Genomic DNA, 25143 nt, shown 5'->3' with positions numbered 1-25143 from the left:
ACCACCACGACAGACACCACCCACCTTGCAACCGCAGCTCAATGCAGCAGCTTCAGCAGTGGAGATGCTGAACATGGTCCATTCGGACTCAATGTCCCCAGTCCCCTCAGAATGCTGTTGAAGCTCTGCTGGAGGTGTGCGTTGAAGATCTCACGGTCTTAAAGTATTCGGATTCTGATATTTCTCTATTAGAATATTTACTTTACAACAATGTTCAACTGTTGGTGTTATTTGGTGTTCAAAACAACTATCAGTTAAGCGAGTTTATGTAGACCTTTAATAAACCAACAAAGACTTTAAGCAGATAAACTGTTCTTTTATTACAGCCAGCCTCAGTAGACACTCCAGGAATCGCAGTTCGTGGCACAGGTTTCATTTTTCAGTCCAAGAGGTGGCCAAGTCTTGTCTGCTGGGCAAAACACACACACACACACACACACACACACACACACACACACACACACACACACACACACACACAGACAAGAATCAGGGTCCCCTCAGTGAATACAAGCAGGCATTTCCTTTGATCCGGCTGCATGTGTGACTTCACCCTGCGTCCTCCAGTCAATTTAGATCATTTTAACTAATGAATCAAAGCCAGTGGAACACATTGTCTCACTGCTTCCTATGTTATCCAAAGTGTCAGGAGACGCGGTGAGTTGTGGGACTGGACCTGCCCCTGTTTTCTCATGATAAGGGAGGCAGGGCCGTGCTTCTGGTCTGCAAACAGCTGAACACTTTGCAGAAGAGAGCTGACGATACAGCAGTGAGAGAGAGGGAGAGCGAGCCTGAGGAACAACGGTGCAGCCAAGGAGACCACAGAAACACTCTTCCCCCAAATCCCCGACTCTGTGGAGTGAGAGGGGAGAAAGACGCGGTGCACACACACAAAGACATTCTTGGCTTTCAGTTTAAAAGAAGAAGAAGAAAATTACAATACGCGGGGCGCCATCATTTGTTCTGAGATAGAAATTCAAGAAGAAAGGCGTGACAGCCGGCTGCAGGACTCAGTTTCACCATTAGCGCAACATCTCAAATACAAAGTGAGGGATTGTAGCGCAGCGCTGCATGAAGGATAAACCCATCCGGGAGAAGAGACCATCAGAGACAGGATGAGAGCGACTCTGCGGATCAAGTGGCTGATAGTTTTACTCGGTGAGTAGCCCACGCGTTCACATCAGACAGCTAGACTGCTTTGTTCAGCTTTTCTGTCATTTGTGTCTCTTTATCGCTTCATTGTGCGTGAAAGAGTGCTGCAGCAACAGGTGCTGGGTCCCCGTGGTCTGTGTGACATGTTTTTTAAAGTTTTGCTGTCTGTTTGTTCAACCTCCTAAGACCCAAACTCTTTCACGGCATGCATTTTTAATTTCTCTTTGCTGCCTGGGCTGATTGGAAACTGACGAATGTAAAAACAAAGAATGATCTTTTTACCTGATTTTGCTCTACAAGGGCCTGATATCAGCCCTTACATATGTGGAGGTGGTTAAGTGCAGTGATGAACCAGTGAGCTATTAAAGCTCTGCTCCTTTTACTTCTAACTGGTAAAATTAATAAAGCCATGCTTAAGTTATAGGAAACATAAATTGTAGATGATAACCAAACACAGAAGTCAAATGTAAAGTTGTCTGCATGTGCATAACGTGCTGGACTCTTTTACTGTAAATAAATCCATCAGCCTTAACAGTGATGGAGCACATGAAGTACACAGTACAGCTACGAGGTTAAGATGTGAAATCAGTGGAATAAACTTATTAGCATCAAAGCAGAAGTAATCCTGGCTGTTTCATTAACTTTCCACTCTGTTAGTTAAACCTGTTTCTCATTTTCTGATTTGAGGTCAGGTCTTAATTACTGACTGCAGTCGTCTGTAGGTGGAAGTGTGCAGCATCTCCACAAAAGTCTTGTGTAGCCTTTAAAATAGAAAACAGCGTCGTCACAATCCAACATTTTATTTACTCGTGTTGGCACTGCAGAGTTGTTTCTTTCCCCTCGTCGTGTAAATTCATCCCAAAAAACATGTTCGTGTGTGTGTGTGTGTGCGCGCGCTGTAGCTACATAAATGCCAGTTCATTTCTAATTTTTTTTTTTTTTTTCATGGCATTGCTGTATTGGTCCATTTGATCGACCTTTGTTTTTATTATTTATTTTATTTTATTTTCAGTTGTTACAGACGGGACAGACATGAGTGAGGGATAGGAAAGGGAGAAAGAAAGAGGAAGGAAAAGAAAAACAGAAGGGGAGAGGGACAGTGAGAGAGGGGGAAAAAATATCTCCGGGATAACCTGTTGAGAGAAAAAGAAGAGAAAACAAGCAAAAAAAAAAACAAAGCAACATACTAAACACAACACCATCGCATTAATCTAGCTAAGTGTAAACAGCAGTAAATACTAAATATTGAATGTTGTTGTGCAGCAAGCAGGACAGACTTCTAATCTTTCTTCTCATCCCCTCTGATATATCGGGCATCCAGATCAATATCATGTGTAAAACAACAAACTGTAACAAATACAGACCATTTACCATATATAGGATGCAGGTTATGGTTAGGTAGTAATATCACACAAACACTGCAACACTCTAATGTAGAAACTAGAAAAGTGTAAAGTGTGCACGAGCTCAGGATCAATGAACAGTGACAGATGAAGAAGTTTGGGCTCACGGACACTTTAAGCCTTTTTATAGATGTTTTTTATTTCAAACTCAGATTCTGCATCAGCGTTAATAATAAGAGCTCTTTTCTTTTGCTCCGTTTTCCCACCATGTTTGTCTGAAACTTGCAGTAAAACAGTCACAAACACAGACCAACTCGGGCTCAGATCTGAAACATCTGCCCTCCACCCCCCACAGTCGAGGACTCACCACTGCTTCACCCTCCCTCCAAAGACACACAAAGTCCACTCAGAGCTTTGCAGAGACACAGAAGGAGCCTGAATAATGAAGTGGCACCCCTGACCCCCCTCCAGGGCTGAAAGACGACAAAAGTGTTTTTCTTTAATTACGCACCTGCTGCTTTCTCACTACTGCAGTAGGTGATCTCAGACGGGAGGCTTTTATTTAATTCTTTCTTGTAAGCGTGTGAAAAAGAGTAAGCGACACAGCCCCAAAGCTCCACCTGGAGGCTGTCAGCACCTTTTTCTCTAAAGATAAACGCTGCATGTTTCTCTGCTTGTGAACAGCCACCTGTGTCTATTTGTTTAACACTCTGTGCATGTAAGTAAATGTTCCACACATGTGCAAGACCTGTTGCTTTTTTCTCTGCTCTATGAGATCACTCATAGTGAGCGCTGCTGATGTCTTATTGTTTTTATACATATATGAGAGTTCAGTGGTGCTGTGGTTTGCACAAAATGTAAAACTCAAGCATGCAGAGCAGCCTGCTGTGGCCACACGTTGCAGGATGGGAGCGTCTACATGAATATGAATCACTGACCTTTAAGTGCAGGTCTGCCGCTGACAAACACCGAGCATATTATATTTAAAAAGACCTGAATTAACAATGAAATGAATCAAAACTAAACAAACTCTCTGAACACTAAGTGAAACTAAACTCCAGAATATGAACCACAATGAAAACTCGGCCCAGTGATGTGAGAAAGAAACGTTTTCACTGGAGTCACTAAATGGAACCGAAGAACTGGGAAAACCCTGAGATTCAGCAGCTCGTAGCACAATCTGTAGCAGAGGTAACGTGAAGTAATATTCCTTCATTTCATGGAGCTTTGTGGGTAGTGATCAATGCACAGCTCTCTTGGGGTCCCGCTGCAGCATTTCAATCAGGTGGAGGCCTGGACTTTGGGGTGTTGCACCACCTTGATTCTTTTCTTTGTCAGCTGCAGATTTGAATTTGATGCTGGTGAATCATTGTCCTGTTTGTGCCGAGTGTTCACTGTGGGACAGATGACGCTGTCCTACGGGACTGATAATAGATGTAGTGGAGTCTGCAGGGCGCAAACAAACATCATCAGCTCTCCACCAGCTTCACAGCTGGTATGACGGGGTTGTTCCAACGCAGCTTTGCCTGTACAGTAATGCTGCCATGCTCTTTGACCCTTTAACACCAGCTGTGTCATATTTGATGCGTGAGAAGATGTTGAAACGTTACATCATCAGTGTGATTTCTCCCCTGAAAAATAACTTGCACAATACATTTTATTACTTGAAGATATCAGTGCTTACTCAATAAATAAGATGGAATTGAAGAAGAAGGTATCATTTCTTATCAGTTTGCTCGAGGACTTCCTCACTTCTTCTCAGACCTGCTTTTCCTTTATAACTTCCTACACGAGAGCAGACAGTCGGGGCTCCAGGTTGAGTCAAACACCAGCGAAGAAGCTGCCTGCCTGGCACACTCGCCTGACGTCTGCAGCAGCCAGTCGACGGGAGAAAGCCGAGTAACAATAGAAGGGGGGGAAAATACCTTATCAACATCCCAGTTCCCAAGGAGGGTGTGGTGACAGGAAATGACCTTGAGCACCCTGGTGCAATCAGGCCTTTTTCTACAGAGCTGTTTTTAAGTCTTAGTGGTTTCAGTTCGAATGAATGTTAACATGAAGACAAACTGAAGAAGGTCCTGGGTTTGAATCGGGCCTTTCTGCGTGAAGCACATTCTCCTTGTGTCTGTGTCGTACTCGGGCTCCTCCCACAGTGCAAAGACAGGCACTCAGTGGGGTACTGTCTGTCTGTGTTAGCGACCTGTCCTGAGTGGACCTCGCCTCCTGCCCTAAGGCTGCCGCCATAGCGTCCGGCCCATCCACACCAATAGATGGGTGGGGCTCCACAATGTTGTGCGCCCAGTTCCAAACCAGTGGAACCAGTGAATGCTAATTAAGTAGATACGGACGATTTGTTGGTTTGATTTAACCTGACTAACTAGTTAAGTTACGATCTCTCGTGTTGCTGCATTCAAACACAATCATAGCTCTGACGTCCACGCGCTAACAGGAGAGCCAGAGATGTAATCTGATTACTTTTTTCAAGTAACGAGTAAAGTAAGGGATTACTATTGCAAAAACGGTAATTAGATTACCGTTACTTTCCCGTAGGAACGCTGCGTTACTGCGTTACTAAAACCGTGATTTTTTGCGAGAATGTCTCATGACAGTGACGTAAGCGAGTGCGACGTTCGTGACAACAGCTGTGTGCAGATCAACAATGGATCATATATCGAGTGCAGAGAGAGTATGAGCGTGCAGCGTTTAAAGCGTGGAAGTACTGACCTTACTTTGAGTTTGATTCCATAAAAAGTGACAAAAACATTAGTGTCCGTTGTGCGTGGGAAGAAAACTTCTTTTTACAGCGAAAAAACCCTAAACTTCCAAACAAGCAGCGAGTAGCTACGACGTAATGGGAAACTCACAGAGAAACTCGCGGATTCTTCCACTGACCGCTGCACACCTGCACCAGGGTAAACCTCCGCCTGCCTCACTCCTGCTTTACAGGTGAAAATAGAGCAACAGGACCGCTAGTCTTTGACTTTATTTATTTTCTGCTGTGTTTTACTTGCATCTATTTGAAAGACTGAGTGTAAACACACAAAATATTTTATTTTATGTGCTGGAATGTGCAGAAAATAGGTTTAAATGTTAAACTAATTTCTTCCAGTCAGAGAATGTTGCAGATAATTTAATCTTTGCTTGATGCATAAAGTTAAAAGATTAAAACTAATAAAACAAGTTTTAAAAAGAGACTTTTCCATTTGATTACATTTTGTATGATGATTATGTAGAAAAAGTAGAATTGGGCTGAAAGATCTATCACTTTATCACCTATTCAGGCTGTAAATCGTGTTTTTAAAAAGTAACTAAGTAACTAAGTAATTAATTACTTTTGAAAATAAGTAACGGGATTACTTTTTGGGGGAAGTAATCGGTAATTAGTTACTGATTACTTTTTTCAAGTAACTTGACCAACACTGAGGAGAGCGCTTTCCCAACATGCGATCATGCTGTTGAAACGTGAGCTCAAAGTTCACTCTCAGGTTTTTTCATTATTGTCATTCTGAATTTGTTCATCAGACGTATTTTATTATTTAGTTTTAGATGAATATATTTTGTACATGCCTGCGTTTGCTGGAAACGGTCCCTGCTCACAAGAAATGAGTGAGATGTCCTCCCAGTGTCATCCTGTGGTGTGAAACCCACTGAGCCTGAAGGTAAAAGGCTGCTGGTGATAAACATGTAAAGACATGAGTTTTTTGTAGATATAAACTTGTATCACCATCAACGTAAACTCTCAGTCATAACATTTACTCCTCACAAACGAAATAGAAACAGCTAACCAGCGTCTGAAAGCAGCTCTACTCTCCAGTCGTTCTGGCAGCCACACGCAGCTTTTATCAGGGAGGAACTTTGACTCTGTAACTTTCATAACTGCCCATCGCTGCAGCTTCACCTCCAGAGCGCACTCCTTCCCTCCGCTGGCACCCAGGTGTCCATTAATCATCCCTGTGGCTGGTACCATCAAGGACGTGAGCTCTCCTCCTCCTCGTTCTTCGTCTTTCACTCCTTACTGTCTCAGCACTGTTCTCGTCTGCCTCATCAGTTTGCGAGCACTCCCCTCGCGTCTCAGCTTTCAGAGAAAACACAAAATTGCTGTTGCTCCGTTAGCTGTTTGTGATTTACCCTCTAATAAAATATTTGTTCCTTCAATAAGAAACACCCTCACTTTCTGCTCATCAAGATCAAACTTCTGGTTTTAGCCTGATTCGCTTGCCTGGTTTAAATCATTAACAGTAAATGAAAAAGAAATAATAATAATATGCATTATTTCCCAAAACTAAGTTTATTTGATAATGGATTTTTTAAATTAGGGATATTTTGGATCAGGTCATTAGTCGGTGTCATTAATGACATTATAACTGTCACACCTGGACTAAAGGTTTGGTCTGAGGATACATAAACATGTACGCATCCTTCAGCTGGTCTTCAGTCATGTTCTGACCTCAGAGGAGGCTTCAGACATGCTTACAGGACATGTGTGCTCACATGTGACAGGAGCTGACGCACGTCTGTATAAACACACATACCAGTCTGTTTCCAAGGGCAGGGAGTGTGTTGTTTGTGGATAATGTGTGTGTGGTCAGTCATTACCATGTGGCTGGTGGATTTACCGCTCTTCATCTCATCCTCTTTCTCACCCTTTCCCTCCCTCCTCCCTTTGGCTCGTCTCTGTCTTTTATTCTCACCGAGTGCTTTTCGATTCACAGCTTCTCGCCTCCTTTCAGTAACGTAAAGCAGAGGGACTCCCTTCGCTTCCTTACCCACGCACCACCAGCAGCCCACCCCAGACCCACAGAGAGCTGAAACACCTCTCAATAGGACGCAGACGGGGGGCCTAGCTGCGGCGAGGAGGTGGCTCATCCGTGCGCGACCGAACGAGGCGCCTTTGTGTGGACTGTCAACAAGCTAATGGGGTAGCGCTGCCTCACCAGCGTTTTGGAGTGATGGAGTGACAGCCACATTCATTTATTGGCTCAGTTTGTTCACCTCAGGCTGAGCTTACAGTCGGAGCTCGGCATGATGGAGCAATAGCTGGCTCAACAGCTGACGCTCACACAAAAGCCTGCTGGTTTCAGCCCACAGAGGAAAGTGTATGTACTTCTGGCTTTTGTCCCCCCCCCCCCACAGCTGGTTGCCCTCCCCGAGCCTGCTTCTGCCACAGGTTTCTACGTATTTGAAGGGAGTTCGTCCTTCCCACTGTCGCCAAGTGCTGGCTTGAGTGTTTTTCGGTATTACTGTCGAGTCTGTGCCCTACAACGTAAAGCGCCCTGAAGCGTTGTTTTCATTTGGTGCTATATAGGGATGGTGTCAGGTATCGGGGCCAATACTGTAAAATGTGTGTGTACTCATACTCGTAAAAGTTAACCGATACCATGAACCGATACCAACTTATTTCATTAATCAGAGGGTGGCTTGTCATTTCTGTTGTAGTTTTTTAGATTGGCCACTAGGGGGACATCCCGCGCTAAACAGGCACAGGGTTAGGCGAGTGAGACTGGCAGCTCCAGATAAAAAAGAGAAACTGGAGGCTGCTGTAGCTAGGCTAAACAAAATGTCAGCAGTGTGGAACAGCCAACTTTAACTCAGGTTTTGGAAAAGTGATGAAAAATGTCAAGAGAAAATCCACAGGCAGTTAAAATAACAGAGACTCTGACTCATTTTATCGCTCTGGATGACCAGCCAATGCCGGTCGTGGAAAACATAGGATTGAACCGTCTTCTCAGCATACTCGAGCTGCGATATGAAATTCCCAGCCGCCCACACATCAGGGAGATAATGGTGCCAAAACTTTCTGAAGAGGTAAAGACAAGCAGTGTGTGCGCGATGTCAGTCCTCGGTTTAACGGCACAGTGGACTGATGATCCACGGGCAGATGGGGAGTTCGTCAATGCCAAATACGTTTATATAAATACGTAATATTTCGTTATTTTGTTTGTTTGTTTGTTTACAATATGGAGACTCTGCAACAATTTAAAAGTTTATTTTATTCTCAAACCTAATTTGTATTTATTTTATTCCAAACAGAAGTGTTTATTTATTATTCTGAAAGCTCGAGACAGTGCCAATAGTTCAGTGATATTTTGTTAAATTACAATGTGGAGACTCTGCAATAATTTAACAGAAGTGCTTATTTTTCACTTGAAATCTTTTTTGTGGTCATTTTTATTAAGATTTTATTTTTTATCGGCAGAGAATAAAATAAAACCTGTCTTCCAATTCATTGCATTTGTGTGTGTGTGTGTGTGTGTGTGTGTGTGTGTGTGTGTGTGTGTGTGGTAGAAGTATCGGTTTTTGTACTCAGTATCGGCAAGTACTCAGATCCAAGTATCGGTATGAAAGAATTGGTATCGTTGCATCCCTACTGCTATATAAATAAATACAGAGTGAAGTGAAATCAGTGTTTTCAGGAACACAAACTCGAGCAGCTGCTCAGGACGTTTTCATAAATCAGCTGTTTCAAAGACGACAGCACATTCAGTGAAAATGAACTCCTGATACAGCAACATAATAACTTTGAATGAAAGCTTTCTGTTACTTTAAGAATAGAAAAATTAATTCCTATCATTAGTACGATAAACACACATTCTGGACCATCCATCCATTTTCTTCAGCTTATCAAATTTGTGATGACAGGGGGGGGGCTGGAGCCAATCACAGCTGCCGTAGGGTGAGAGGCGGAGACGCGCTGGACACGGTGCCAGGCACCACCCACAGACGATTTAAACCCCCAGTTTCATCTCCAACAGCATGAACCTTCTTTTAGCATCATCCTTTATATCACTGCTGGTTGTTTGTCGAGGCCAAAGCTCTGATCTTTAACAGGAGAATGATGGGAGGCCGTCATGGTGGACGAGCCAATGGTGGCTCTGCTCCGTTACCACGTGTGCATCTGTGGAAACATCGAGGAAACTCTGAGATTTATGTTCGGAGCCTCGGTGACAGAAGTTTTTATTAACTCCTTCCTGTCTTGATGACATGTTTGGGTCAGTAAAACAAGCAAATTGATTGAACTGATTTCTCTGATAAATCACTTGGTTAAATAAAGTTTCCTGTTTTGTTTTGTTACACCACCTTAATCTTTCTCTTTATTTTAATCCTTAAGATCAGGCTCTAATACTCTGAACCCACCGTTTAAAACAGCGTGTAGACTGTGTGAGCTCATTAAGAGCTGCTTTTAGACATGTGGTCCTTACAGCCAACAAACATGATCACAGAATATTAAACACTACTGCAGATTAAAGAGAATAAATAACATTTACAATCAGTTCAGAGCAGTAATACTGATCCATGTAAGACTGCTTTGACCGTTAATATTTTATCTACAATGTGCCAGTAAAGCCGTTTTCTGTGTGGTGAGGCGCTTTCATACTGTCTCATTGCTCCATTTCTAAAAGAATGGCTCCACCACCCTTTAATGTTAGCTACTTATTTAATAAATAGTTATTTAACAATTAAATGTTTTACACTTGTCAGCCAGGAGTGAGTGGAGAGAGATGAAGGCTGTGTTTCAGTCGTGTGCTCAAATGAAAACATCATAAGCAGCGAACGACCGCTGCTGTAAGCGCTTCGCCAAGTCATTTCCTTTCCTCACTTTACAAATGAAAAGGAGAGAAAAAGCGAGATGATGACTCGGCTGCTGGTTTTTCTCATGTTGTCCGTTTGAAACTGAATTTTTATGTAAACAGAAGTAAAGACGGGCGGAGGTTTCTCTGCAGCTGTCAATCATGATGCTACACCCAGATTTCAGAGTCACATTAATTACTAAATAAAACATTATTGTGGTAAAAACGACGCTTTGAGCCCAAAGCAGCAGATGACCTGCTGAAGGGATGAGAACGGGACAGAGGTTTAACCCAGCCAAGGCGTTTTAACCAAGGTGTTTGGCTCTTTGGTAACATCTCAAACTACTGTGAGCTTCAGGCAGCACCTCAGGGAATAATGTGCTTCAGACTTCCCATTTCCTGGAACAGACTCAGGAAGAAGGAGCTGCATGAGACCGTTACATGTTTGTATCCGAGTACAAATGTTCCTAAACTGATGCTAAATTAATATTGGCTTTAAAAATCAACATACGGTCAGCAGACAAAACACGTCTGCAGCCGCCCTGATCGATCGCGCTCTTCCTTTGCAGCCGCGCTGGTGTCGTGTTTTTATGTCTCCTGAATCCTGGAGATCGCTGCTGTCTCACAATCATTTGTGGCCTCGTGAATCTACGATGACCTGGATGACTGAGAACCTTCACAGACAGATTCATGGTTTCCTGTAACCCAAATCTATTCATACACTGATGTTGATCAAAGTCCCAAATCACTGAGCTGCTTTGCCTCACTGAAGGGAGCCAGAAAGAAGAGGCAGGGAAAGGACAGCAGGTCGTTTCCCACCAGAGATGGGCAGTAACGCGTTACTTGTAACGTTCCAAACCAGTGGAACCAGTGAATGCTAATTAAGTAGATATGGACGATTTGTTGGTTTGATTTAACCTGACTAACTAGTTAAGTTACGATCTCTCGTGTTGCTGCATTCAAACACAATCATAGCTCTGACGTCCACGCGCTAACAGGAGAGCCAGAGATGTAATCCGATTACTTTTTTCAAGTAACGAGTAAAGTAAGGGATTACTATTGCAAAAACGGTAATTAGATTACCGTTACTTTCCCGTAGGAACGCTGCGTTACTGCGTTACTAAAACCGTGATTTTTTTGCGAGAATGTCTCATGACAGTGACGTAAGCGAGTGCGACGTTCGTGACAACAGCTGTGTGCAGATCAACAATGGATCATATATCGAGTGCAGAGAGAGTATGAGCGTGCAGCGTTTAAAGCGTGGAAGTACTGACCTTACTTTGAGTTTGATTCCATAAAAAGTGACAAAAACATTAGTGTCCGTTGTGCGTGGGAAGAAAACTTCTTTTTACAGCGAAAAAAAACCCTAAACTTCTGAGCAAGCACCGAGTAGCTACGACGTAATGGGAAACTCACAGAGAAACTCGCGGATTCTTCCACTGACCGCTGCACACCTGCACCAGGGTAACCCTCCGCCTGCCTCACTCCTGCTTTACAGGTGAAAATAGAGCAACAGGACCGCTAGTCTTTGACTTTATTTATTTTCTGCTGTGTTTTACTTGCATCTATTTGAAAGACTGAGTGTAAACACACAAAATATTTTATTTTATGTGCTGGAATGTGCAGAAAATAGGTTTAAATATTGAACAAATTTCTTCCAGTCAGAGAATGTTGCAGATAATTAAATTTTTGCTTGATGCATAAAGTTAAAAGATTAAAACTAATAAAACAAGTTTTAAAAAGAGACTTTTCCATTTGATTACATTTTGTATGATGATTATGTAGAAAAAGTAGAATTGGGCTGAAGATCTATCACTTTATCACCTATTCAGGTTGTAAATCGTGTTTTTAAAAAGTAACTAAGTAACTAAGTAACTAAGTAATTAATTACTTTTGAAAATAAGTAATCAGTAAAGTAACGGGATTACTTTTTGGGGGAAGTAATCAGTAATTAGTTACTGATTACTTTTTTCAAGTAACTTGACCAACACTGTTTCACACACAGGCTGCTGTCTGACGCCCAGTGATGTCTGACAGTGTGAGATCACTGAAGCAGAGTCAGCTGGCTGATGGAAGTCAGGACAAAATTCAGATCGGAAAGGTCAGAAAGGTCAGACGATGGACGATGTTCGCAGGAAACAGATCGAGGTGATGTTTTAAAATTCAGAGCTCGACGAGTGTCCAAGCTCAGAAAAGGACTTCTGTTACTGAGAGCTGCTCAAATGAAAGTGACAGTTTGTAACATTTTATTTATATAAACACAAAATGTGGCATTTAATACAAAACAGTGTATTTATAGCTTCACTGTATGTAAAGTCTACAGTCCTGAGGACAGACCGTCTATGTTCTCTCAAAGAGAAACGTCGAGCTTCAGCGACAGAATAGTTTTCAGTCCAGTTTAAATAACCTTTGCTCCACAGCAGACGGTTGATTTCTTATTTACATCAACACGTGGCTTCTTTTGTGGCCGGTCTGTCAAACTGCAACGATTTCCATGACAGTCGTGTTTTTATGTCTCCTGAGTCCTGGAGATCGCTGCTGTCCCATGACCATTCGTGGTCTCGTGAATCTTTAGACGACATTATGTGCTGGAGATGACGAGACATTCAAAGCCTTCACAGTTTTACACAGTTCCACAATTTGTAGATGCAGTTTAGTTCAGTGAGCATCTTCCCATCTCTACGATGGCAGGAAACCCAATCAGGTCGTCCTGCTTCTTCACTACATGCTTTCTCTCATCTTGTTGCTCCGTCTCAACTTTTTAGAGACGTTAGTTAGTATTTATCATGAAATGACAGAAAATACTATATTTAATAAAATCTGATGAATAAAATGAGCAGATCGTTTGACATAGTGAGCTAGCGTTGGGGGTTCATGTGTCAGCTCTTTGTGTGGATGTTTAAATGTGATGAACAGGTGGTGTGTGTGGTGAGGTGAACAGAGGCGTGGTGCAGATAACAGCAGGATTAGCTGCTGCTGCATGTTACGAAGCAGATACCTCAGTGACAGGTGGGGTCAGCGGGGTCAAGACCAACGAGACAGCACACAGGGAGGGGGCGCCTCTGACTCATGTAACAGTGGTTCAGCTGATTGATATGTTTGTATTTGTGGATCAATTTCTGCCACACAAAGAAAACATCCGAGCATCTATTAGGAGAGCCTCTGAACTCCAGTGAAGGAAAAGCAGGTTATCTGCTGTCAGGAGACTCAGCTGCAGATAACGCTGACACTCTCAGTCTCTGAGTAACAGTGTAACAGGCAGCGGCTGATAGGAGACGTGGTGCACAGAGACAGGCCAGGCTCGGCTCGACCAGCCTCCGTCTGACCGAGACGTCGCAGCAGATGGTAAACTGACTGCACAGCTCACATCTGCTTGATGTTATCACACAAAATTATATGTTCAGCAATATTTCAGAATGAAGCAAACAAACTGATCATTAACGTGATGATGCGTTTGTCTGGGAAATGGGCCGTGCACTGTCTGTAAAAGGTTTACTGGTTTGTCTGTTTATGCACCAGTTTGGATTTAATCATGAGGTATTATTCATCTTTCCCAGAGTCTGTCCTTTGTCCCGTCCCTCCTCTAACCCACAAGCTGATCCTGGTTCTGGTTACTTCCTGTTGAACGGGAGTTTATCCTTCCCACCGTCGCCCGGCTCAGGAGTCATCTGATCGATGGGTTTTCAGGATTGTCTTCATCTTACAGTATAAAGCAGCTGCTTGTTGTTACTAAACTTACATTGAAACATAAGAAGCTTGAAACACAGATGCAATATTGCAATATGAAGGAAATATGTTGCTCAGTTTCTATGCAGAGACGATGCTGAAGAGGAGTCAGCTGGATGAAAGCTGGATGTGAGCGTACAAACGCCACGAGCTTTCTGCTCAAACATTAAATAATAAACACAATAATAACAACTAAACCACGAGTCAGCCCCTCGTTTCATGTCTCGTCTACTTAGGACAGTTTGGTCTCTCATTCATTGTCTGTGTGTTTGCACGTATCAGCAGAGATGTGTGGTGGCTGAGCAGTGAAGGTGCCATGAGGTCATACGAGGGTGTATACGGCCATTGTTTTCTTGGTGCTGAGGAGTGTCCGCAGAGGGCACACCAAACAGGCTGTGGTCGAGGGTGTGGTGCCTCCAAGTTTATTGTGTACAGCATCCTGTCCTATAAATAGAGCAAGAGAAAAAGATAACTTACAGTTGTCAGCACAGCAGGAAACCCAGGAGCAGCTGCTTCGGCTCAGGAGAGGCTCTGAAGTTAAAGCTGATTCTTGCAGTGAGGATCCATCACTGTGAACAACAACAGAGGAAGAAATGTTCGAGCTTTTATGATGCGTACTTTTATTTTGCTTTACAGTCTCTCGTTCGTTGCCAGCAGCAGATAATGTTCATGAAATTACAACCAGACCACGTGGTCAGTAGCAAAGAGCAGACCGACCGCGACAGGAAGTGGTCCAAACATTTGTCTTCAGAGTAGGCGGAGACTAAAATAGACATACAGGTAAACTTTTCTGGATACTCCAATATATTAGCTTACAGTTCTCTACTGTGTGCACTAATATGACTGTACTGCCCCCAAGTGACGATTACAACTACCGTGTCCGTGAGTCTATAAGATGCTGTCTGTGCCCTTGATGGGTTTGATGCCTCATGCAGCTGTGCTGTGGAGGTAACAGCTCGTGTCTTCTCCTCCTCAGGCTTCCTGTGTCACAGCGGCTATGCAGATACTGCTGCAGAGGGAACCACTGATGCACCTGCTAATGACACAAGTGCTGCTGCCTCAGATACACCTACAAAGACTGCAGCCACAACTGTGTCAGCAACAACAGCAACAGGAGTCACGACCAGTCAGAACAACATCGACCAACAGAGCGCAGCAGTGCAGACGACACAGACGATCCCAGCATCCACTCAGAGCACAGTCACAGCAGAAGCAACAGGAACCACAGCAGCTCTGACTCCTCCCACCAGTACTGCTAACGAGACTACGACTGCGGTCACCACTTCAACCTTGGCTGCTACACCCACGCCAGCCCCATCAAAAACAGTCGCTACCCCCACCACCAAATCAGCGCTGAGCACTAAGCCCTCCACAGTAACGACATCGCCATATCCTCTGTCCAGTAAAATCACTGCACCATATAATGTGTCATCAGCAAACGAGCGGCGCGAGAGCACAAACAGCCCAACAGCACCACCATCCAGGGCTCCAGCTGTGACCACTGTGACCGCGGGACAGACGCCTCCCAGAGGTAAGGACGTTTGTCCCCTGAATCTGAGACACCACAACAAATACTTCACCCTGACCAAACTAGTATAATGAGACTGTGATGGCCTGCAGAGGCTTTCAAACTGCACTCCAAGGAAATGAAAACTTGGATGTGAACGACTGTGAAAAGGGTTAAAGATCCACGTGGAAGCGCGGCGTACGCAGCTTCAGGTGCCACGTGGATGATTTTAACGTCGTGTTTAAAGGGAAGAAGACACAATTTGCACTTTACGTACTTTTAAGTGCTTCTTAATTTCTTAGTAATTTTGGGGGAAGCAGTATTTCCTTCTTTCATGATACGCATTTTTATTATTATTCGAGTTCCTACTTTAAGCATTTGTTACCTGATGTGACGCAGACCACACACAGTCCTGACCCTGTTGGTCCGTCTGCTCAGCTCTTCAAGCAGCTGGAGAATTAAAGGAGGTGTTGACTGTGGTGTATTTTGTTCTTTTAATACTTTCTCCAAACCCTAAAATGTGACGTAGATGTCACTGATCAGCTGGCTGAGAAGCATCTGCATCACCACGACGACGAAATCCCTGAATCTACAAGAGTACCTGGAGGGGCCAGAGGGACCACTCAGCTTACAAACCCAGGGGTCTCCAGCACCTCCTCCAGCACCTCCTCCAGTGTGAAAAAAGGAGTTCATACAACAACTACAGATTCAGCCGTGCAAGCCCCCACGGCCACTATCAAGACCCCAACATCCACACAGAAGTTTGTTGTAAGCACTGACGTGGAGCACACACAGCTTCCATGTTGTCATTATTACTTGCATCTAAATGTCAGCGTCTTTGATTGAGATGCTTCTCGTTTGTCTCTGCAGTATTTCCACAAAGGCGACGTGGAGGTAAGATTTTGTTTCGCTCTGATCCATTTAAAGCCTGCAGAGTGTCGTCACCTGTGCAGGGCAGAGTTTATTAAAGTGTGAGAGAGTAAAATAACGAATCACTGAGGGATCTGTGGCTGCACAGGATGATGTCACATGCTGCATTTCGAGGAGTTGAAGGCATTACTGAAACTTTTTACCTTTGAGCCTCGAAACTTTACGAGATTCAACAGCTGATGATTGTGTTCATATTTGAAATGTCAGACAGGCGCTGGGTGGATCTGTGAGGCGTGCGAGCTTTGTCTGAGTGAAGCAGTGAAGCCTGCTATTAAAACAAAACAACCATTTCAGTCACTGGGTGGAAAAAGTGTCTTAGTGGGAACCCTTCCTGCCTTTCTCTAGTTTCCTTTGTTCCCACAACTCTTTTTGAAGCAGCTTTGACCCTCAGTCGTGCCCTTTAATAGTGCACCAGAAATAAGCAACACATCACAACACAGGAAAATACGGCCTTGGCTGTGGCCTCTGACCTTCCTGTCCTCCCTCTGGCAGCGCAGCAGCGTAGAGCGCTTTCTGGTTCATGAAACAAAAAGGACGTGTGCTGCGCGCATCAATGTGTTTTTGTTTAACGGCGTTTACAGACGTGTCATTTTTACGCAGACCAAGGAAAAAGATGAGGAGAAACATTTCAGGAAAGTGTGCGAGAGGCTGATGGAGAGCATGGACAACGGATCCTGCACCCTGAACTGGCTCGTCCAAAACGGGTCAGTGAAGATCGGATCTGTGGAGATAAATGGCAAAGGTAAAAAATATCCGTTCAGAAAAGGGACGTTCACTGAGGTTATAATGCAGATTATTTTTCTCTGCAAATCAATCAATGTGATCCTGATCTTTCAGTGAACGAAAGCCTTGCGCAGCAGTATTATGACGAGCTCACCCAGGTGAGGATTCGGCTCTTTAGATCAGCCTCGGACCCTCGGCCTCTGCAGCAACTAGTTACTCTGTTTGTTCCTCTCCTAGAAAGACCAGGTAAAGACAGATAACAAAACGCTGATCGCTATCCTGGCCTCCTGTGGAGCCCTTCTGATCATGATCGTCATCCTCGGTGCCTGCGCCTCCCACCACCGCAAGCCGTACAATGAGAACCAGGTAAGAAGAGACATCCAATCCCAGTATCCCCAGTATGCTTCCATTATAGTCTGAGTTTCCAGAACTAGTGAACGTATTAGCTGCTCGCTTTGTTTCGTCATTTATAATCTGACCTCTTTCAAAGAGAGATGATGAAACGGGAAAAGAGATGTTTCAGATGCTTCACATTTCAAGGCTACAGCAGCCAATCATATGTGCTTATTAGGTACTTATAAAATCTCTGATGAGCGCTGGCCTGGGTTGTTCCAGACATGGTATTATTTCAACGGCACCTTTCAAATTGAGGACACGTTCAATTTTTCTCTAAAGCTATCAGAAAAGTAGTGCAGCCTCCACAAGCACAGCGAACTATCTTCTGTCCCATGAAGCTAACCGGAGATAGAAAAACGATGACACATCGATTCATGTTTAACTTCTGCAGTGTTGAATCTGTGTATTCTCGTCCCTGCTGGTTTGGTTCATGCTTTAATGCCACTGATAGGGATTTGATTCCCATCCTTTTCAGCTTATTTGGTACTTTTTAACACATGTTGGAAGCTAAAAAGCAGAGAGGTTAGGATTCTGGGCTTTTTGTTTCCCCTGATTTTTCACCCCCTCAAATTCACAATCTGTTTCTTTTTCCTTTTTTTAAATTTTGTGTCGATATCATGGGACTATCGTTTCAGTAGAATAGTTCAGTGGCTAAAAGTAAAATTTTACTAACGTAACGTATTCGTTACGTTACTCAATGAGAGTAACGTATTCTGAATACTTTGGATTACTTAATATATTATCATGCTGTTTACAACTACATGAATGTACTATTGCTGTGATTTATTACTGTTACTGAAGGTCCGCGGCTCCGAACCGTAGTAAAGGGACCTCTGGCTAATACGGTGGGTTCTGTGTCGGCTCGTAGCTGAAAACTAGCTTTACTTTGTTGTCTGGGTCAACTTTGCTAGCAGAGACAGAGAGAGGCGTTGAAAGGCTGCTCCAACAGAACTTATTGTTTCAGAGGAAAACACGAACACGGTGTACAGTCGAGTCTTAATAGCTTACTTACAGCTGGGCTCGTCAGGCTCTCTTCTTGGCTGCAGTGGTTATTATTATATTTACATGCTTCCAGCTCCCGTTTCTGCTCGATGACAGCTCGTACTTTTCCTTTTTCTCCCTCCCTCGCTCACAGACACATAACGGGTATGGCAGTCCATTCTCCCTGCAGCACGGACTACACTGCCTATGATGCTACATTCTTTAGAGCTATATCTGTAGCATTCTGCCTGTTAGCTTAGCACAACAACAACAACAGGCGCTCTCTCACCCAGGAAACACGCAGAGAGAGAGCGTCACCCTGTAACCATGGCAACCGTAACACTGCCTGGAACAACAGAACGTAGCTGTCAAACAAAACCCAAACAGTCCTGACCCGCCACAATATGAAACAGGGAAGTACCGCCGTGTAATCCATTTATTTCAACAAAGTAACTGTATTCTAAATACCACCTTTTTAAACGGTAACTGTAACGGAATACAGTTACTCATATTTTGTATTTTAAATACGTAACAGCGGTACATGTACTCCGTTACTCCCCAACACTGCAAACAGCTGACAGGAGCTCCAGCAGCGGTGACCTGCGGGGGGCCTGACACTCTCAGAACTGTCAGGATCAAAACTCGGTGTTTAATTGGTCTGAATATTCTGTGGAGAAAACTTTCTAGGACATATGACCGTGTGGGGACTGGGCAGGAGCAAAGGCCTCCTTTTTCTCTGTTTTGATTCTGGCCTCTTCTTCTAGCCAAAATTCCTTCTGTGCCCAAATACTTTTCCAAAAGGAAAGTGTCGTATCGTGCAGTGCATTCATGTAAAGCTGTGGTAGCCTGAATCCCTGATTCATCCACGGATAGTTGTTGGATTCGTGGACTTTGTATGTTTAGAAGTTAAACAACAGACGTGTGAGCGCAGTTCGATTCCACTCAGATTCATCATGATGGCAGTTTATGAATTTTACGACTGGGTCTGTGTAACAGGAAGTAACAGTGGGCATGTCTCAATCTCCACAGCAACACCTAACAGAAGAGCTGCACACTGTAGAAAACGGTTACCACGACAACCCCACGCTGGAAGTGATGGAAGTGCAGCCGGAGATGCTGGAGAAGAAGATGGTGCTGAACGGAGAGTTCAACGACAGCTGGATGGTACCTTTGGACCACCTGTCGAAAGAGGACCACCCCGAAGAGGAGGACACCCACCTGTAAGGACGGGTGGGAGAGGGGCGGGCCACAGGCGGGTCACAACGCCACAACAAATCGAACTATACCCACGCATCTTAAACTCTTGTCTCTCATGCCCTTGTAGCCAGGCAACACTTCCTCCAGAGCAGGTGACGGCGTGGCGTGTAGAAGCTGCTCGGTTCGATGTAGCGAACTGTAAACTGAAACATCAATCACTGTTATGTTTATGCTGCACTTTTCCATACGTGTGACTTCCTGTCGAGCACAACTTTTCATATCGGTTTTTACACATATTTCTGTTCGTTGTTGTACTAACAAAGAGGTCGCACACTGTGACGTGTTTTTGAGTGTTTTCTTGCATCTGACGAAGGAGCGGCAATAACAAACCAATCACTTTGCATTCGCTCTTGAGGAACATCATCTGCGTTGACCATTCTAGAGTTACTAACATAGAAATGTGATCGGGGGCGCTTTAAAGCCCCCAGTGATTTAAAGATAGAGGCTGTGCACTAACCCCACAGAAGACAGGACATGGCCACAGAGATGCTGCTTGTACTGGGCGGAGAAAGGACCGGTTTGAACCCAAAGTGCCTCATATTGACTCTGTCGTGTATGGAAAGCCAGAGACGACAAATTCTTGTCCTTTAAAGTCATTCTGATGCAAACAGGCGTCATTTCTGTTCATCTGAAATCCTGTATTTGCGTTTGCATAGCAGAGCCATGAAGTCGTTTCATCTTTTTATGTTAGTGAGTTTTAAGTTGTTACCCTGAAATCTAATTTCACTCTTCATGGTGACCTGCTCATGCTGGACTCTACCATGTCAAGTGTGGTTGTTGTCCAATAAACACAATCATGCCAAACTACTTTAACTACACGTAAAGAACCTTTTACACGCTGTTAGCTGCATTATTAGTAAGCAGATGTGCGCCCATCTCAGTCAGCTGAGCCACGCTGTAAATAGCTGCACACTCTTTGTTTGTGGGCTAAACCCTCACAGCAGAACCCCAGTTTAACACTTTTATTTTGAAATTCTCATCAGTCCGATAATTTCCATGAATATATATTTACTTTCACTTCAACCTATATTATGTACAAGTGACTCAATCACACTGGGCTCTCCAGTCCAGCCAGTACGTTTGCGTGACTGCTGTGATTGTTTGCGTCTGCCACTGTTATCATAGTTGTGTATAGTTTTTCACGTACATTACTGTACCAGGATTTTGTGTATTTATGGTTTGTTTGCTGCCGAAGGCAAACAGCAGGGGTCTGACACACTGGAAGCTGTACAGCATGGATGGTCTCGACTGTTATTCTGTTCAGGTTTGAAAATAAAGCGTTTTTTCCCACTTTGGAGACTTTCCTTTGAAATGAACCACACAAAGATGGCAGTTAGGAAAACTTGAACAAAATACAATCTTTATTCATTATATACAGTACATACAATGCAATACTACAAGGCTTTCTACACATTCACTGTAATCCAGAGTACCAGCTTTAAAACTCCTGAGTCCCACCAAAGAAAGACAAAGAAAAGTCGTATTTGGCATTGTGTGTTCTTACAAAGGTGCTTTGAATTAGTCTTGAACACAAAACTAACGCTACAGCCAGTGTGGTGAGCCCTGCATGTTATCAAAATGTCATCATTTTCTTACTTCTTCACATTTCTCCTCGTCCCAAACAGATTAGCACACAAAAAGAGTTATTAGTGTAAACGGTTACACTTCCTCAGTTTAGGCCACTGCTGCTGATCCCTGCTACCTGTCTGAGATTAGTCCCACGTGAACATAGAACAGAGCATCTGCATCCTGGGAAGGGTCCATAGAAGGAATAAAAGGGTGAACAGTGAGGAGTCGTGGCTGAAATAACTGGATACCAATTCCACATGGAGACCTGTAGGTGGTGTGTTGATGTCAGAAGCTGAAAGGATCACCTCGGTTAGTCATTAACGTGACCACACACACAGTAGGCCATTTGTTACAAACCATACATCGTGTAAGAACAGCTGACACAACGTGTGGAGGGAAGCAGCAGCTCGGCCGGTCTGTCCGAACGCTCAAAGACGAAATCTTTGTCTCTTTTGTTTAATCTGTAAAACCAAACATCAACTTTCAGGCCTGAAGCACCAAGTCAGGCCTGTCTCCACACACTCGCCATCGTTCATCTCTACAGCATTGAAACCTCTGGCCTTTATGGACACGTTCTCCATGACAACATAGCTCGTCCCAGCTGTATACTGGTGAGGCCGAGTTAGGGGCTCAGCTGCTTAGCAGGTGTCCTGACACCACCCAAAAACATCAATACATTTCCAAACTCATCTGTGTGGTGGTGCAGTGGCTATGTTCCTGTGGGCAAACACTTATTATGGTTGTACAGAAGCTGTGCTCAGATTAATATTATTCATTTACTGCACCCTGTTGAAGTGTCCTACCATTATGGTTGCCAGGCAACCAGAAAACTATGCTATGTTAACAGTTACAAAGCTCGTAACAGTGTTGCAAGTGAAGCTTCCTGTTAGAGTGTATCACTCCATCAACACATGTAGTGCACAGATGTAGTGTGGTATCCTCCGAGGCAGGAAATATTACTGTTTACTGACGTCGTCATAGCAGCAGGAAGTCAATGGAAGCAGTTACTCATGTTATCATCACGCTGTTTGGAGGTCGGGAACTTTATGGTCGAGTGTGCTATAATTTTACTCACTGCTCTCATTTTAGGAATGAATTTGATTTGTTCATATTTTAAAACACTTTTTGGAGCAACGAAAGAAACGAGCAGGTGATGACAAATCCAGGTGTTTGTAAGTGTGAAGCACAAAGGAAGCAAGAACACTGCCGTGCATCAGCTGACTAACAGCTGACTAACACTAAGCCCCACAGCTCAGAAAAGTCAATTATGAAAGTTTATTAAAAAAATAAAAACAAACAAAAAAGTTCTTAAGGTTCTTTAATTTCAAAATAAGAGCATTATCTATAATTCATGTGTCCGATGGATGAGATTGATTCAGTTGGCATCTTTGATTCAAACTATGAGGAAAAGAGTGAAACGTAAATTTGGCCTGCGTTACACGACTGTAAAAGAATCCACTCTTTCGTTAAACTGTGCTGTTCTTTCAATCTCCCAGGAAGTCTGTTCAAGTACGGCATACGCTCGATGGACGGTGCTCAAGAGTCCCAGCAGCTGTGTGACTGCGCCTGTAGTGCTCTACTGCATCACAGTTATCAGAAACAAACCATTGGAAGAAATATAAGCAAACATTTTCCTGTGAAATACAATTAGTGAGTCTGACTGAGTCAGGGAAGACGGCAAACAGGAAAGCGAATGGGGAGTAAGCACCTGCATGACACACGGACCCCTCAGAGAAAGTAGGCGACAGAGAAACTGCAGCTACCACAGCCAAACTGCTTCAGTCCATTTCAACACTGCTACACATGTCCAGCTACTCTGACCCTCCACATCCTCCAAAAGCATTTTATCCAAACTTCCCAGCTCCATGTTTCCCTCCTTATGTGAGGTTACAATCAGGTCTGTGTGTTAAACATGGGTGGTAGGAAAGTCTCAGGCGGATAATGAAAATAAGTTTTACAAACTGGAAATGTCTCCATGATCTGATGATGCGCCTGTTCGTTAGCAGTGGACCGAGGAGTCCTCAGCGAGGCTAATCGCACAACGAGAAGCTCCCAAAGCTTCAGGATCTGTGTTTGTGTGATCAGGAGGTACCGCAGCCGATGATCAGGAAGGTTGTGTGTGTTCACGACAACAAAGGAGTTTAAAAGGTGGGAAAGGTGACCCCAGCACATTATTTTGCCACCTGACCAATCAGCATGCATTTATGTCACAGACTCTGCTGGAAGCTGAAAGAAGTTACAAAGGCCTGAAGAACAGGCTGCTGAACAGGATCGTTTCTAACTGCAGCACGTCCAGGTCAACCACAGGAATTCAATCAACAAGATTAATTAGCGATACCCGTTTGTGCTTCTTTTTTTAAGTTGCTCTCCGTTTTCTTGGGCCGAGCCAGCAGCTCATTGGTTACACGATGAGATTAGTCATGAAAATCATAACTGCAGCCCAGTTGAGTTACTATTAGTACTGTGAGTTAAGTTAATGAAGCGGCAAATCTCCGTTAGCGAGTTAACGCTAACGGGTTAGTGCTGTCCAGCCCCACGCACGGGGCGAGCCACGCTAACTCGCTAATGGAGATTTGCCGCGTTAATTCAGGTATGACGTTAACGTCATTTTAATGAGATTAACGCTCACAGCACTAATCATTATCAGTACAGAAAAGTTGATAACCCAGACTTTAATATTCAACACAGATTATAAGCTGGAAGTTCCATGATTGTATATGTGACTGACTGATAACCAGACCTTCATCCTCCCAGTGAAGGAACACGCTGCCAAACTGAAAACAGCTACTCTGCACAGGACCAGCTGGATAACTGGCACCAGCACCTCGCTCACGCCTCGTTCAAACTGTCCTTAATAAGTAAAAGCTAAATCCAGAGCCACAGAGTTACTGGACCCTGATGTTTTTTTGTTTTTGACATTTTTTGATAAGGATGGGGAGAAAGAGCAGGACCTCACACGAGTCCAGGACACTTGGAGCAAATTCCTGTATGTATATTTACATATTCTGTACATCCACTCAGAATTAAATGACAGGCCAATAATTTCACTGTTATCAGCCAGTTTTACAGGGATAGCAACCAAAACCTATATACCTATATATTTAATATATATATTAAACTTTATCTCATAGAATCATTCCTCTAATGTTCCTACGATGCTTAAAACTGCGGACTTTTTTCAGCCTGTGCAGCCGTCGCGCTCATAAATAGGGGCAGGTGCTGCAGGAAAGCCAGCTTACCGACTCATTAAAATGACGCTGACATGTGGTTTTATAGGAGAAACAACAAAAAACAACACAATCTTCAATTTTAACAACTGGCCTCAGATGTAAACATGTGGATGGACATGTGTGGGTGAGTCTGAAAGCACAGATCGAAGAAGAGTCAGCAAAAAAAGACCGCAAACAAATGTGCAAATTCTTTTTGTTTAGCTTCAACAACAAAAAACAAACAAAAACAAAAGTGATGCACTGGGCTTGGCATGCTCCTGCAGTCTTCATCAGCAAGACAAAAGGAAAAAAGCACACGTGTATACACACACGCACACACACACCCTCAGGCTGTTGTAGAAATTTCACGTATTCAACAAGGACAGCAGCGTGTGTGTGTTTGCTGCCCTCATCGTCATGATAATGCAGCCCGTGATAGCAGCAGATCAGTGGGGTGGAGGAGGGTGAAGTGTAATCCCACCAGCAGGGGGCGCTCCAGAATAGAAAAATAACTGGTCTCTGTCAGTCAGAGCAGTGTGGCGAGCGGCAGGCTGGGAGGGGCTAGAGCGTGATAAGGTCTACCAAGTTGCCCTTAGGTGGAGTCATGCTGTCTGGGAAGAAGTTGACGAGCGTATCGAAGAGCTGCGTCCGCTGAGCGTACGTCTGGTCTATGTCTGAGAAACCTGAGGGGGAGAAAGAAAACGCAGGTGATGCATGTACAGAGCAGAGCGCGGACGCTTTCTGCTCCTCAGGCCGGGTCCAGAAACGTCTGAATGCTGACT

The 25143-nt window shown here is 43.9% G+C and overlaps 2 protein-coding genes across 4 annotated transcripts in view; one reads left to right on the top strand and one right to left on the bottom strand.

Annotated features, from left to right (window-relative positions):
• mkln1 (muskelin 1, intracellular mediator containing kelch motifs) overlaps positions 1-25143 on the bottom strand; it is an 83470-nt gene that overhangs the window by 33346 nt on the left and 24981 nt on the right. For 2 of the 3 annotated variants that reach the window (XM_085137634.1, XM_085137636.1), the window contains exon 18: positions 20917-25044. In XM_085137634.1, coding sequence (XP_084993760.1) covers positions 24923-25044 — 122 coding nt within the window. In that variant the 3' untranslated portion in view covers positions 20917-24922. Of the gene's footprint in view, positions 1-20916; positions 25045-25143 lie in introns of those variants that run through there. The other variant, XM_085137635.1, reaches the window with a different exon arrangement.
• Positions 635-20873, top strand: podxl (podocalyxin-like). The gene is made up of 8 exons (XM_085137638.1): positions 635-1158; positions 14766-15320; positions 15826-16064; positions 16167-16190; positions 16827-16968; positions 17064-17107; positions 17187-17315; positions 19356-20873. Exons 1-8 carry the CDS (start codon positions 1116-1118, stop codon positions 19548-19550), a joined length of 1371 nt encoding a protein of 456 aa, XP_084993764.1. The 5' UTR covers positions 635-1115; the 3' UTR covers positions 19551-20873.

This window comes from Neolamprologus multifasciatus, chromosome 17 (genome assembly GCF_963576455.1).
Source record: "Neolamprologus multifasciatus chromosome 17, fNeoMul1.2, whole genome shotgun sequence".
Taxonomy (NCBI): domain Eukaryota; kingdom Metazoa; phylum Chordata; class Actinopteri; order Cichliformes; family Cichlidae; genus Neolamprologus; species Neolamprologus multifasciatus.
This window is presented reverse-complemented; position numbering and strand designations above follow the sequence as displayed.